Raw genomic sequence first — 14472 nt, 5'->3', positions numbered from 1 at the left:
CCCAGAGATATGATGTAGAGGGAGAAGAAAAGGGACCAAGGATAGAGCCCTGTGAAACTCCCACAGGAAGTTAAATGGGGGATGAGGAAATCCTCTGGAGGAGTGATTAGAGAGGTAGGAGGAGAACCAGGAGAGGACAGCCTCAGAAGCCAGGTGAGGACAAGATTTCAAGAAGAGCATGGGCTACTTTTAAAGGTGGCTGCGAGGTCAAGGAGGATGAAGATGAGTACTGATTCTGGCATTTGGCTAGAAGGAGGTCTTTAGAGACTTTGATCAGAATGGTTTCAGTGGAGCGCAGGAGGTGGAAGCTGGATTGGGAGAGGGTCTATAATGGAATTGGAAGAGTGGAACTCCAGACAGTAATTGCAAACAGAATTTAGAGATGAAAGGGAGATGGGGAAGTGGTGGGAGAGGCAAGTTGGGGTCCAAAGGTGGGTTTTTAAAGATGGGAAGGACTGAAGCATGCTTGTATGGAGGGGAAAGAGCCAGAGGCGAGTGAGAGGTTAAGGAGAAGAGTAAGGGAGGAGATGAGTGAATGTGAGTGATATCAGGAAAGAGATGAGATCACTGGGCAAGGGGAGGGATTAGAGGAGGAGAGCAGATGATAAACTTCGTGCTGTAGAGTGTCCCTGGCAGAAATCCCGTGAGGAGACTGACTTCTTCCACTACACATTCAGTCTCTCCTCCTTCAGTTATCTCATCTTCTTAACTAAACAACTCTAATTCTCCAATTTAATTCAGCCCCACAGCAACAATTCTGTTTGCCCTTTCACCATCTTAGACATAAGAACATAACATAAGAATGGCCGTACTGGGTCAGACCAAAGGTCCATCTAGCCCAGTATCCTGTCTACCGATAGTGGTCAATGCCAGGTGCCCCAGACGGAGTGAACCTAACAGGTAATGATCAAGTGATCTCTCTCCTGCCATCCATCTCCACCTCTGACAGAGTCTAGGGACACCATTCCTTTCCCATTGTGGCTAATAGCCATTAATGGACTTAACCTCCATAAATTTATCTAGTTCTCTTTTAAACACTGTTATAGTCCTAGCCTTCACAACCTCCTCAGGTAAGGAGTTCCACAAGTTGACTGTGTGCTGTGTGAAGAAGAACTTCCTTTTATTTGTTTTAAACCTGCTGCCTATTAATTTCATTTGGTGACCCCTAGTTCTTGTATTATGGGAATAAGTAAATAACTTTTCCTTATCCACTTTCTCCACATCACTCATAATTTTATATCCTTCTATCATATCCCCCCTTAGTCTCCTCTTTTCCAAGCTGAAAAGTCCTAGTCTCTTTAATCTCTCCTCATATGGGACCCTCTCCAAACCCCTAATCATTTTAGTTGCCCTTCTCTGAACCTTTTCTAGTGCCAGTATATCTTTTTTGAGATGAGGAGACCACATCTGTATGCAGTATTCAAGACGGGGGCGTACCATCGATTTATTGAAGGGCAATAATATATTCTCCGTCTTACTCTCTATCCCCTTTTGCTTGACAAACAGCTCTACTTTTTGGATGAGTGATTTCTTCCTTTCATCTCTGACCCTCCAATCAGTTTCCATTTAAATTAGTTTGTTTCTGTTCTTTGATTTTCCAAGCTATATGGCTCCATTATGCAATAATTATAAAAGTGTCATTGGCCCTTTTTTTGGTACTGTCCATTGTAATGTTTTTCTATTGTGAGATAACACTTGATGTCCAAGAATGAATATCTTGTGCAGATGGTGTCTTTAAAGAAGGAAAAAATACTTACTGTACTTCTGCATCAAAGATCTCATGGAATTGTCACTCATCACTTGTTTACCTTAGAGTTTGATGGTTCTGTTCTTGATGTTATGGGTTTCTCCTTTTGATAGTTACAGTTCTTCATGCATCCCTTGGGATGTTGTTACACTTAAATTTCAAAAATATATATATTAATTTTTATGGTACATGTTACTGCAACATCCTTTTCTTTGGCTTTGACAAATGCATTCTTGCCCAGTCTCTCATCCATTCAGAATGCTGCTGCAAATATCCTTTTTCCTAGTTCATTGCCTTGACCATATCGCCCCTCTCGCTGTATCCTCTCTGTTCTGTGTGTGTTAGTGTGAAAATCCAGTCACTGTAGAATGGCACAGGCAGCCATCTATAGTTTTTCTTATCGTAATTCAACTAGTGATCAGGTAGAGTGGCTGTTGCTCTTGGGGGAGACATGTACATAAAGTTAGTGCCTGAAGATACTGAATAACCAGGAAATCAAAATAAATTAGTTTTTATGATTTAATATCTTATTACATGCAAAACATATAAAGAATTTTAAAAAGCCCTTTAAAATATAGCACAACAAATCAAATAAGAAGCTAAGATTAAAGACCAATTCTGTGTACCATACATAACAATAAATGAGTCAGATATATAAGGACAGGCTCAAAGGAGCAGCCGTAATTAATTAATTAATAGTAGAATAAGAAAAGAGGCTAGCCTAAAATTCAGCAAGTGCATTGCAACTTTGCACTGTGCTCATGCCAAATCTGTGAAGTCCAATAGTGTAAATGAGGTGTTCCCTTCCAAAATCATCTCTGTGCATGCCTGGTTTCCTGATTCAGACGACTATCAAGCATACATCTCATATTTTTAATCCAAAAATCTCTGCACCAGCCAGTCTGTGTCTGCAATAGAGGAGCAGAAGCGTTAGGTGTCCTGAGAATGCTCTGGACACATTCTTACCCATAAAATTGAGAATGCTTTTTCTAATTTTAGTTTACTCTTCTTGCTCTTCCTGAATTAATCTGAAATCAGCAGTAACTCCCTTTTCCTGCTGCATATAGGTATCTCTAAATACAATCCCTTTTCAACCCAAGTTAAAATATTTCCAAGAAGTTTATTCTAATTGCTAAAAAGCCCAATATCTATTACAATTAGGCTGCAATAGCATGCAACAACAATAGCACAGTAACATTTAAGAATTGTTTTAGTCAGCTTGGAAGGACTGGTCAAAAGACAGAACATCAGAGTTCAGGTCTTTGATCTTGCATACCCAAGGTCAACTGTTCCCCCCGAAAGAAATAAGATGAGGGAGTTTGAGAATGTACCTTGTATTGCTCTTCAGTGACCTTCCCTTTCCAATTACCTGATATTTGGAGCAGTATTGGTGGTAATCATGCCCTCTTTCCCTGTTTCATCAAATCCTAGATTTCTCCTTTCCATTTAAAAGGGATAATTTTCCCATTGGGTATTCTAAAGTTTAGAATACGTTTTTAGTAAATAAATGTTACAACCATCTGAGCCCATTGCATCCTCCCTCGACGCCACCGGTAGATGTTGTTTGGACCCAACTGCTGGATCCCACAGGCTCAAGGCTTGCTGGGTCTGATTAGAGATTAGGCATTGTTTGTCCCTTTGTCCGTGGGCACACTCTTGAGGTACAGATCCTTTGTCTGACACCCCTCCTTAGAAATGGGACTTCACAATCCAACTACATAGGCACAGAAACTTACTCAGTAGGCTTGTATACTCTGAGTTCCACTGAAGCTGAGGACCATACAGTTTACTGTTTCCTTCCTCAGGCACAATGTGACAGTGAAAGCAAGTAACAGAGACTTTGCAAAGTAACTTCCAAACCAGTCACATTTCACTCACAGACCAAGCACAAGAGAGATACTGATTTAAGAAAAAATAAAAATACCTGCATTCAAATCCCTGCCTTAAGTTTCCTTATCACTCTGAGAGCCCTTTGGGCTTTGGTCAGTGTCTCCTAGGGAACCCAAGATCCTTCCTTCTCTTCCTGCACAGTTTGCCTTCTAGTTCTTGTTGCCTATAAAAAGGCCATTGAAATGACCCTTCTTTTATAAAGTTCCAGTTTTCCCTGCTAAATGACTGCTCTGAGCTGCTTGAAGTTTCTTGTCAGGTAATCTGTTGCTTAGTTAGGGCCTACCTGAGAAAGGACTAGAATCATAGAATATTAGGGTTGGAAGAGACCTCAGGAGGTCATCTAGTCCAATCCCCTGCTCAGAGCAGGACCAACACCAACTAAATCATCCAGTAGTCATCCAGACTACTTTGGGTGGCAGCCAGCTCATTATTCATGGGGTCTTTTATTTGAATAAAAGAGTTTAGGTGAACAACTCCTGATGGTTCTCCTTTGTTAACCCTCCACTAGGCATAAGTATTTCTCCAGACATCTCCTGGAATCCCAATCCAATATGGAGGTTAAAAGGCAAAAGATTAGGCACAGTACAGTTTTACAATCAAGATGGTGTTCACAAAACAAAATGGAGTTTGCAGATTGTTATGGATAAATTCAGACCTATTCTAATCCATCAAAAAATGTCTGTGATATAAATTGAATTTATGACAAATGTTTCTCCCTCAACCCCCACACCTCCGAAAAACCAAAACACTTTTCCCACTTTCATATAATTAACAAAATTAAATTTCCCTGAAAATAATTAAAGGATGTAAATACTATTGTTTGGTACACATTTTAGTGTCGATACGTTTAAATGGCAAAATGCATCATTTTCTGATAGGGCAAATCACAGTTCACAAGAATCTTACTATCATGGTTGGAATGCAATAGCAGAATGGCATGCAAGATTTTACTTTTAGGGTTGTTCGCAGCCTTTTCAAACTAGTACTGTGTGTATGAGATTTTTATTATAAATGCATCCATCTATAAAAATCTCTCAAACTTTGGATGCTTGCATGCTAAAGTTTGGAAATGCTTGGCTTAATCTTTTTGTCAGTTTTTTTGGAGACCATAAACCTTTGTCTTTACTTTCAACAGCCCTGAGAAACCAGAAAGTGTGAAAATAAGCATGGAAGATTCACCTATAATGAAGTATGTGGATGCTGAAACATCATTATAGAACGAAATCAAGGGGAATTATGTATGTCTGTGTGTTTGTATATGTATATATCACTGTAGGATATCATACCATTGAATGGTGATTTCCATGTTTCTTTAAGAAGTATCACATGTTTGACTCTGCAGTTATTAGCACTGTAGATACTATACGTGTATAATGAGATGTTCATACAAGTAAGATGGGTGGTGATCACTCCTCAAATATTTATTTTATTGGAAATTTTATTTTCATTTTTTAAATAGGAAGATTGAAACGAATGCATATTCTTTTTGGTAATCAATATGTGCATAAATGTCAAATCAGCTTTTGCTGGTAATTATTGGTCCACATTACTTAGTATGTTGTAATATGTCTCTGTTGTAACTTCTTCTGCTACAGAATTTTGTTTTCAGTGCAGACAATTACATTTGAGATTTTTTGCAGGGAAAGCACAGATTATGTCAGTTTCCATAGAACAAATGTTAATGTGCCATTACATAAACTGCATATTTGACTTTTCTCCACTATATGATGATGATCTCACTGGATTCTGTGATTCATATTTCCTGGCATTGGCCTTTCAACCATAAACTGATACGTGATGTAGTCCTTAAAATATATATAATGCTGTTCCATCCCCTTTTTTAAAAAAAATCTATTCTTCAAATCCTATTATATTACTCAATAGCAATACGGGTCCTCTTTAAATGTAGTTTTAATCTCAAATCAGTATTTGATATTTCTGGAAGCTCAATGTTTAAGTAATGTAAAATGGATCTCTAACAGAAATAATTTAGTATGTATTTGGTTTGGTTGATAACTATTTATTATAGCACATTATATTATAGTCTTGAACTCTTAGAGATATGTTCTCTTCTCCCTGTGCATGCATAACTTCTGTTGTCAATAATGGAAGACCCATGTTCTCAGAGAGGAGACTGGAGCCTTTCCAGCATCTCTTGTCCTCATCAGAATGTCTTTTTGTTGAATTAGGCTTTATTCTTTTTTTAATTTATAAAGTGTTTGACTAATTTATCACCAGTTGGTTATAATTCTGAGATAGCTTTATGACCAGTATTTTATGGATTACAAATTACCTTGGGTTTTGTGTTTACGGTTCTGATTCTTTCCATTTTAAAGGGCATATTTGGTAGCATATTAACCTCAATTTTTTTAAAAATGTTTTATTTATTTTAATTGGTATGAATCTTAATGCTGTGTAAACCAAATTTGAAAAAGTTAATATTTGTATACTAAAGTAAATTTGATTTATTAGGGCCCTCGGACATATAGATGGAACACATCAACTGCATTCTCAGTGAACTAAGTTACTGTATTGGTATCTCTAGCCCCTGCAATGTTTAGTGTGAGCATTTGTATTTGAGGAAATGTTATAATTTTATGTAAAGATCAAAATCTTGATCACATACCTGTTTTCACTGTTGATGTTTTTTGCCTTATTCTTGGGGTTTTTTTGGTGTTACTTTATTTTCTCAAATGATTTATCTAAATTTTGAGCTGCTAACAGCATTTGCTAGGCCCATAATAGTTTTAAGTACAAACTATGTATATTAAAAATAGAGGGCACTATTTTCAAAAGCACCCACCTTTGGCTTAAATCTGCTGCTCCTATTGAAATTAATGAGAGTTTTACCTTTGATTTTATGCTTCAGCTCTCATTAACGTCAAAGGGAGCAGAATTAAGCCAAGGCAATGTTTTTCAAAATACTACTTAACGTGGAGCTGGGTGCTGGCAATTTGGGGTGAGGATAATTTTACAATAAAACTAAAAACAGTAATTGGGTATAGTGGAAATATTGCTAGTGGCATTAAAGTTACACTAAAAAGTTAAACTTTACATAGATTACCATCCCCTTTAATTGTAATCATGATATAGTAAAATGGTGCTGCTGAGGTTAGGCTGAATTCCAGGGGAAAAAAATAAGTTTTTTGACACAATCAACAATACAAAGCAGTATGAGTAATGCTATGCAAACTGACATCACAATAATGGCTAAAGTCTCAGCAAAATCAAATAAGGTCTGCACTATCAATTTGACTAATATTGAGTCAGGAACAGTATAGGTGTTTCTTCATTCCTGGGTGTTTGTATGGCCTGTTTCTTAGCCTGAACATATGCTCCTTCAAGGAACATGTTTTTCCTCTGGTTGAAATAAGATATATAGTAGAATTATGGCTCTCTCTCCCAAATTCTCCTCAAACCTCACAAAGAATGAAGTCCATGTCTGCAAGTCAACTCTTGACCGTTAAGTATCTTCTTTCTGATATAGTCAAGAAGGAGAATAAAAACTCCTCTGCCAGTGTACATAGCATTATCCACAGTGCTTTTTTACTTACTGGTCTTCTTTTAGCATTTTATTTTTCCATGTCCACAGCTGCACAACAGTTTCCAAAGACCCAAACCGACATCACAGGTCTTGAGATTTTTAACCCTTTAATGCCAGAGTTCAGGGTTTCATGACACTGAACATTTTGCATCTGGTTTCCATTGCCAAAGGGTTAATAAGTTTTGGCTACTTTACAGGAAGTGGGTATTTTTCTATTTAAATTAAAAATTTGAAATTTTCTTAGAATCACAGTATTCCTTTGATTCTGTTGAATAATGTAAATAATTAATCAGTGCCAGAAATACCATGACTTGCAAAGTTGTTTACATTTTGTTCCAATGTTCTTGGTTAATAATGTGTTATATTCTCACTTCTTTTTAACCACTGGACATCAGAATCAGACATGGTATTACATGCATAAAAACCCAGTGGTAACTTATGTTTAAGTAATTTACTGCTTATTTTTTACTTTGTATAAATATTGTTTCCTTCTCTGCATTCAAAAAAAAAAAATCATGTATACAGTTAAAGTAAAATAGTGAAGGACATAGTTTCCTGTACTTATATATATATATATATATATATAAATGTTCCCTTAGGTGTAAATGAGCAGTGATAATTACTGTACACTGAGTTACCTTGGGGTAAAACTTAAAATTAAGCCAATATTTTTCCATTCTAACAATGGAATAAAATAAACAGCCCTGCACTTTTTAGATGCCTTGTTTGCCAGGGATGGAGCTTAATGCTACTGTGTATCTGGCTGCAGAGCCACCTCAGGAAATTCCTTTTGATCCTTTTTAATTTATTTATAAAGATGTATGTTTACATAAATATAGGTCTTAATTTTGACCACTCAATTCAAATATCCCCTAAAAGGTCTCATTTACAAAGCAGTCATTTTTAAACATTAACTTTAGAAAAACTCATTTTTAGTATTTTCTTATGTATTACAAGAAACACATTTCTAATTCTGTTTTAGATGTGCCCAAGTTAATTATACTTTCCTCTTTGTTTTAATGTATATGGTTTTTTAAGTAAAAAATGCAAAATGTTCCAGGTTGCCAAGTTTATCATCACAAAACTTGTAGGACAAAACTCAGAGCCACTAGTGTTTTGGGTTTTTTTCAGCCAAACGTATTAACTATTTCTCTTACGTTTAACAAAACCTCTCCCAGTATCTTTCATTTCAAATGCATTTATCTGTGTAAACAGTAGTTTTCTAAAGTTTTCCCTTTGCAAAGGCAGATTCAAAGTGCTATCAAATGTCACTGTAATAAATAGGTGTAATGTAACAGAGCCTGTAGCATAACAAAGGGTTATATATTGTACATAAATTCTGTAAATGCAAAGTAACTTAATTGGTTCATACTGTTTTAAATTCACAAACGTAGAATTTGTAGGGCATTAACACCACATGTTGATTCTAATTTGCTTTTGTTTCATATGATTAGTAATTCAGTGTTTTAAAATTACTCCTCTAGGTCACATCCATTATCTAGCATAGTACGAGTGTGTGAAGGGTGGCTTGTTTATATCAACAGTAATTTATTTTATAGAAAATAAATTTAAGACTACAGGCACACAGTTTTGAGTCTATGAAAAAGTAGTGTTATAAATGCAAAACAAATTTGCCTAATGATTTTAATTAAAAATGAATTTTATTTTGTAACTTTTTTTAGTAAAATTGTCAACTGTAGGAAAAACTTTTAGTTGGAATTGATATTAACCTAAAGACTTTTTCATATTGAATTTAGTACATATTGACACTTATTTGGAGTTCTTGGAGTAATGTGTCAGACATCCAGGGTTTTTCTAAATAGTGACTTATTGGTAAAAGACGACATGGCATTTATAACCTTTTTTTCCCTTCTGTTGTTATGTGATTCACATTGTTTTTTATGTCTTCCAATGTTCAGCACATTTAACTGAACAACATTTTTAATTTTAATATTCATTATATTTGGTCACTTGTGATGTAATTACATACAATACAGTTCCAACTTTTTATGACTGCTTTTCTAAATAAAAAAAAATGCTTTTACTTTTATAATAAAACCCGAAGCAAGTTAAACATTATTCCAAATGGAGAAACAATGTTTTAAGTTTATATGAAGTACACAAAATTCTCTGCCGTCTCTAATGTAAAAGATCCAGCCTTTGTAATTTGTTTAATTGTGATTAGAAGAAAGTTATTTTTTGTAATGTTTCAAAAAGTTGGCAAAAGCAATAAAAATCTACTGAACTGAATTAAATGTTTTAATTTCTACTTCCATGCAAATATGTAAATGTCAAGTACAGGATTAATGGCACTGATTATAAAGCTGTTCCAGTCTCTCTCTCTCTCTCTCTCTCTCTCTTTGGTAAGGGACAGACAGCCTTAAAAAAATAATGTGTTGCATCTGCTGACATTTGCAGACTTTTCTGATTTATGGAGTGATGTGTTTGCTCTATTTGTCTACACATGAAAGTTATTCTGGAATAACTCGATGTGTGCACACATTATGGAATAGCTGTTCCTGAATAACTATTATAGAATAACTCCATGTGTAGACAGAGACTAAATATCTGAGCAAATAATCTATATCTGTTGTGCTGTAAATGTGCCAGAATTAGTCTGTATTTTATGACATTCTGACAGAATGATTCTGTAAGTGTTAAATTTATGACTTTCTAACCAGATTTAGAAATTGCCCAAATTATGAGTACTCAATCAAAACTGGATTAGGTGTGTTAAAATGAAATAATCAAAATTTCCAACCAAATAACCAAAAAGACTATGGCTTCCAGGGAAGACAGGTTTCTTCTGATTTACTGTGTACAGTAAATTTCAATAAAGTAATTAAAAGCATGCCACCATGTACCTCCACCTTCCATTATAAATACTTATTTAATAAATACATACTCTTTACGAGTTGGATAACTGGTGTGGATTGAAAAGCTGTGTAGATGCTATGTAGATAATATTTCGCCAAGTTGGGTTTTTTTTTGGGGGGGGACCTTGTAGTGGTTGAGTTGCAGGTCCTGTAACCGCTTGAACTAACTATGGAAATTTTAAAGACGGTAACTGCTGGTGGGCCCGGAGCCTGGCTGTATTTAAAGGCAATAAGCTGCGAATAACCATAGCTATTAGAGTGTTTTAGAGCGGACCCCTTTGGGGCGTAGTCCCGCTCTGGATGGGATTTTTGTGCCTTGGTTCAGCGGGACCGGGGTCGTAGCGCTTCCAGCGGCGGGGACCCGCGCGTCGGGGCGAGAGCGCTGCTCCCAGCACCCTCCCGCCCCCGTGCATGCCGGCCCCGGGGCGCTGAGGCGGCCGGAGCAGGCCGGGTTGCCTCACGCCTCTTTCCGAGCTCGCCCAGTGCCAGGGCCGCTTCGCTCCTGGGCCCCACTTGGGGGAAGCCGCTGCCCTGCACCCGCTCGGGGCCCCTAGCCCCAGTACGGTGACCCGATCCCACCGAGTTACTTGGCCGAGCTTGACCCCGGAGCGTTGCTGTGGCCATGGCAACAGCGGCGGCGTTTAGCTGTCTCTATGGTGCCCGGCACCTTGTAGCAAGGAGGACTGCGATTGGATGGGGAACTCGGTCTCTCCGAAGGAGGAGTGATCTGATTGGCTGCGATGCTGTCAGTTGATTTAAAAAAAACAAACAAACTCGGGGGCTGCGGCAAGAGGAGCGGGGCCCGGGGGGCGCCGGAGCGTAGCGAACAGAGACTTCCCCGAGGATTAGCCCCGCGCCACCTCCCGCCGCCGCGCAGTGAGTAGGAGGGAGCCCGCTGCCGGGTTGGGTTGGGTGAGGGGCGCCGGGGCCCGGCCATAGGCGGGTAACGGGACCCTCCCCGCGGGGTGTGCGCCCCTCCCCCGAGAGAGGCCGGGAAATAACTGGCCAGCGGGACGCTGGACAAAGCGGCCGCCGCCAGCGGGACTGACCCGAGGTGCTGGTCAGCAGGAGGCCGGTGTGTCTTGGATCGCAGCAGGGAAGGTGGCGGGTCCGAAAACAGGGAGGTCGCTGCCCCTTTCCCTTCTGTTTGCGAGTCCTGTGACGGGGATCGAGCCCCCCTCAAATTGGGCTGGGGGAAGAGCCATCAGACCCAGGCCACAACTGAACAACAGGGACGGCAGTGAGATCAAAGGCTGAAAATCAGGGATCCGGAGGGGGACACCCAGCAGAGAACCCCTGACAGCACCAGCTGCTTCTCCCAGGTCTCTGAGGTGTCTGGACACTGCCCAGAGGAACTCTGCACAGAGGTCTGATTGGATAAGGGATGCCCCTGTCCCTGCCGATTGGGGGAGGGGCCACCCGAGGGATTCCCTTTAGTTCTGAGCTCTACCTCACCGGAGATGTGTTAACAAGTTTGGCGGAATGAGTGGGACTTGGAGAGTTTAAGGTTAAATACACACAGTTTCTGCATAGCATTTCAAACTGGGTTTGAAAAAGCAGCAGGAAAAAAAAACAATCTGATAACTTTTTGCAAGTACACTTCTACCCCGATATAACGCTGTCCTCGGGAGCCAAAAAATCTTACCGTGTTATAGGTGAAACTGCGTTATATCGAACTTGCTTTGATCTGCTGGAGCGCGCAGCTCCACCCCCCACCCGGAGCGCTGCTTTACTGCTTTATATCCGAATTCGTGTTATATCAGGTCATGTTATATCGGGGTAGAGATGTAACCCCTTGAGAATATGTACAAACTCAGTCTGAATAGTCTAAAAAAAATAAAGTAACATCAGCAAACTCAAGGGAAGATATCTGAGGTGAGTCGGACCAGCTAATAGGAGAGAACACTGCTAAAATAGAGAGTCTATAATATTTTTACCTGCTAAACACAATCTAGTTACATAGTTCTGCCCCCATCTGACCCAAAATCCCAGTTGTGGAAATTGAAAAGGGACCAAATCATTGATGCTTTAATCTATCATCATAATTTCCAAACCTCCCAGTCACCAACAGCATTCCCAAAAAGGTCTGTCTAATGGTTAAAGCACAGAAAATGGATTTAAGAGAGTTGGATTGTTATCCCTGCTCTGTCACAGACTTGCTGTATAACTCTCTGCAACTGCTTAACCTCTGTTGCCACATCTGTAAACAGTGATTTACCAGGATAGACTCGGGCAGGATCTGGGTCTTGTGCTGGATAAATGTGCACATGAACCCACAGTACTCGGATTGAATTATTTGTATGGAGGGAGAATGTTGGATTCCATCATAGGAACTAGGGAGATTGCTTTGGAAGAACAAAGAGCCAGCAGTGCCATGAGCATATTGATTTGTTATGGGAAATCTAGGCCTGTTTAGGCTTAGTCCTTTGCTGGACTTAAAATTAAAAAGGTTGTAGAGCAGTTTTTGAACTAAGGGCTGAGGGAAAGCTGACAGGTGCAGAGGAGCACGTGGTTCAGACAGAGGTATCCCTTAGGGTATCTATTAATGGAGATTCTCTATGTCCTAGTGAGGAGAGGATGGAAGATGATAAAATACAGGTAGGATCTGACGAGAAACAGTCAAATGAAAAAAGTCCCATTCAGTTACATCATATAATGGGAGACAGCTAAAAAATGACAAGTTTTTAAAGTGCTTATATACAAATGCTAAAGTCTAAATAATAAGATGAGTGAACTAGAGTACCTTGTATTAAATGAAGATATTGATATATTAGGCATCACAGAAACTTGGTGGAATGAGGATAATCAATGGGACACAGTGATACCAAGGTACAAAATATATCGAAAGGACCAAACAGGTCATTCTGGTGCAGGAGTGTCACTATATGTGAAAGAAAATGTAGAATCAAATGAAGTAAAAGTATTAAACGAACCAAACTGTACCATAGAATCTCTCTGGATTGTAATTCCAGGCTCTAATAATAAAAATATAGCAGTAGAGATATATTACCGACCACCTGACCAGGATGGTGATAGTGACTGTGAAATGCTCAGGGAGATGAGAGGTTATTAAAATAAAAAACTCCATAATAATGGGGGATTTCAACTATCCCCATATTGACTGGGTACATGTCACCTCAGGAAGGGATGCAGAGATAAAGTTTCTTGATACCTTAAATGACTGCTTCTTGGAGCAGCTGATCCTGAAACCCACCAGAGGAGAGGCAATTCTTGATTTAGTCCTAAGTGGAGCACAAGATCTGGTCCAAAAGGTGAATATAGCTGGACCGGTTGGTAATAGTGACCATAATATAATTAAATTTAACATCCCTGTGGTGGGGAAAACACCACAGCAGCCCAACATGGTAGCATTTAATTTCAGAAAGGGGACTACACAAAAATGAGGAAGTTAATTAAACAGAAATTAAAAGGTACAGTGCAAAAAGTAAGATCCCTGCAAGCTGCATGGAAACTTCTTAAAGACACCATAATAGAGGCTTAACCTAAATCTATACCCCAAATTTAAAAACATAGTAAGAGAACCAAAAAGGTGCCACTGTGGCGAAACAACAAAGTAAAAAAAGCAGTGAGAGGCAAAAAGGCAGCCTTTAAAAAGTGGAAGTTAAATCCTAGTGAGGAAAATAGAAAGGAACATAAATTCTGGCAAATGAAGTGTAAAAATAGTGTAAAAATTGGAAGGCCACAAAAGAATTTGAAGAACAGCTAGCCAAAGACTCAAGAAGTAATAGCAAAAAAATTAAGTACATCAGAAGCAGGTAGCCTGCTAAACAACCAGTGGGGCCACTGGACGTTCGAGATGCTAAAGGAGCACTCAAAGACGATAAGGCCATTGCGAAGAAACTAAATTAATTCTTTGCATCGGTCTTCTCTGCTGAGGATGTGAGGTAGATTCCCAAACCTGAGCCATTCTTTTTAGCTGACAAATCTGAGGAACTGTCCCAGATTGAGGTGTCATTAGAGGAGGTTTTGGAACAAATTGATAAGCTAAACAGGAATAAATCACCAGGACCAGATGGTATTCACCCAAGAGTTCTGAAGGAATTAAAATGTGAAATTGTACAACTGTAGTGTGTAACCTATCATTTAAATCAGCTTCTGTACCAAATGACTGGGGGATAGCTAATGTGACACCAATTTTAAAAAAAGGGCTCCAGATGTGATCCCGGCAATTACAGACTGGTAAGCCTGACTTCAGTACCAGGCAAACTGGTTGAAACTATAGTAAAGAAGAGAATTGTCAGACACATATATGAACATAATTTGTTGGGGAAGAGTCAACATGGTTTTTCTAAAGGGAAATCATGCCTCACCAATCAACTAGAATTCTTTGAGGGGTCAACAAGAATGTGGACAAGGGGGATCCAGTGGATAGAGTGTACTTTGACAAGGTCCCT

General features: G+C 38.9%; 2 protein-coding genes across 15 annotated transcripts in view; both read left to right on the top strand.

Moving 5' to 3' along the window:
* SLC4A7 (solute carrier family 4 member 7) overlaps nucleotides 1-9431 on the top strand; it is a 155589-nt gene extending 146158 nt beyond the window's left edge. For all 14 annotated transcript variants that reach the window (XM_034760820.1, XM_034760816.1, XM_034760813.1 and 11 more), the window contains one exon: nucleotides 4773-9431. In XM_034760820.1, the coding sequence (XP_034616711.1) occupies nucleotides 4773-4854 (82 nt within the window). In that variant the 3' untranslated portion in view covers nucleotides 4855-9431. The remainder of the gene's footprint in view (nucleotides 1-4772) is intronic.
* Nucleotides 9432-10843: 1412 nt separating this feature from the next.
* The window catches only part of NEK10 (NIMA related kinase 10), a 167902-nt gene continuing 164273 nt past the window's right edge, over nucleotides 10844-14472 (top strand). The window contains exon 1 of the mRNA XM_034760809.1: nucleotides 10844-10933. The gene's annotated coding sequence lies outside the window, so the exon portion shown is untranslated. The remainder of the gene's footprint in view (nucleotides 10934-14472) is intronic.

This window comes from Trachemys scripta, chromosome 2 (genome assembly GCF_013100865.1).
Source record: "Trachemys scripta elegans isolate TJP31775 chromosome 2, CAS_Tse_1.0, whole genome shotgun sequence".
In the NCBI taxonomy this organism is placed as follows: Eukaryota; Metazoa; Chordata; order Testudines; family Emydidae; genus Trachemys; species Trachemys scripta.
The sequence above is the reverse complement of the archived record's forward strand: the minus strand, read 5'-3'. Positions and strand labels throughout refer to the sequence as shown.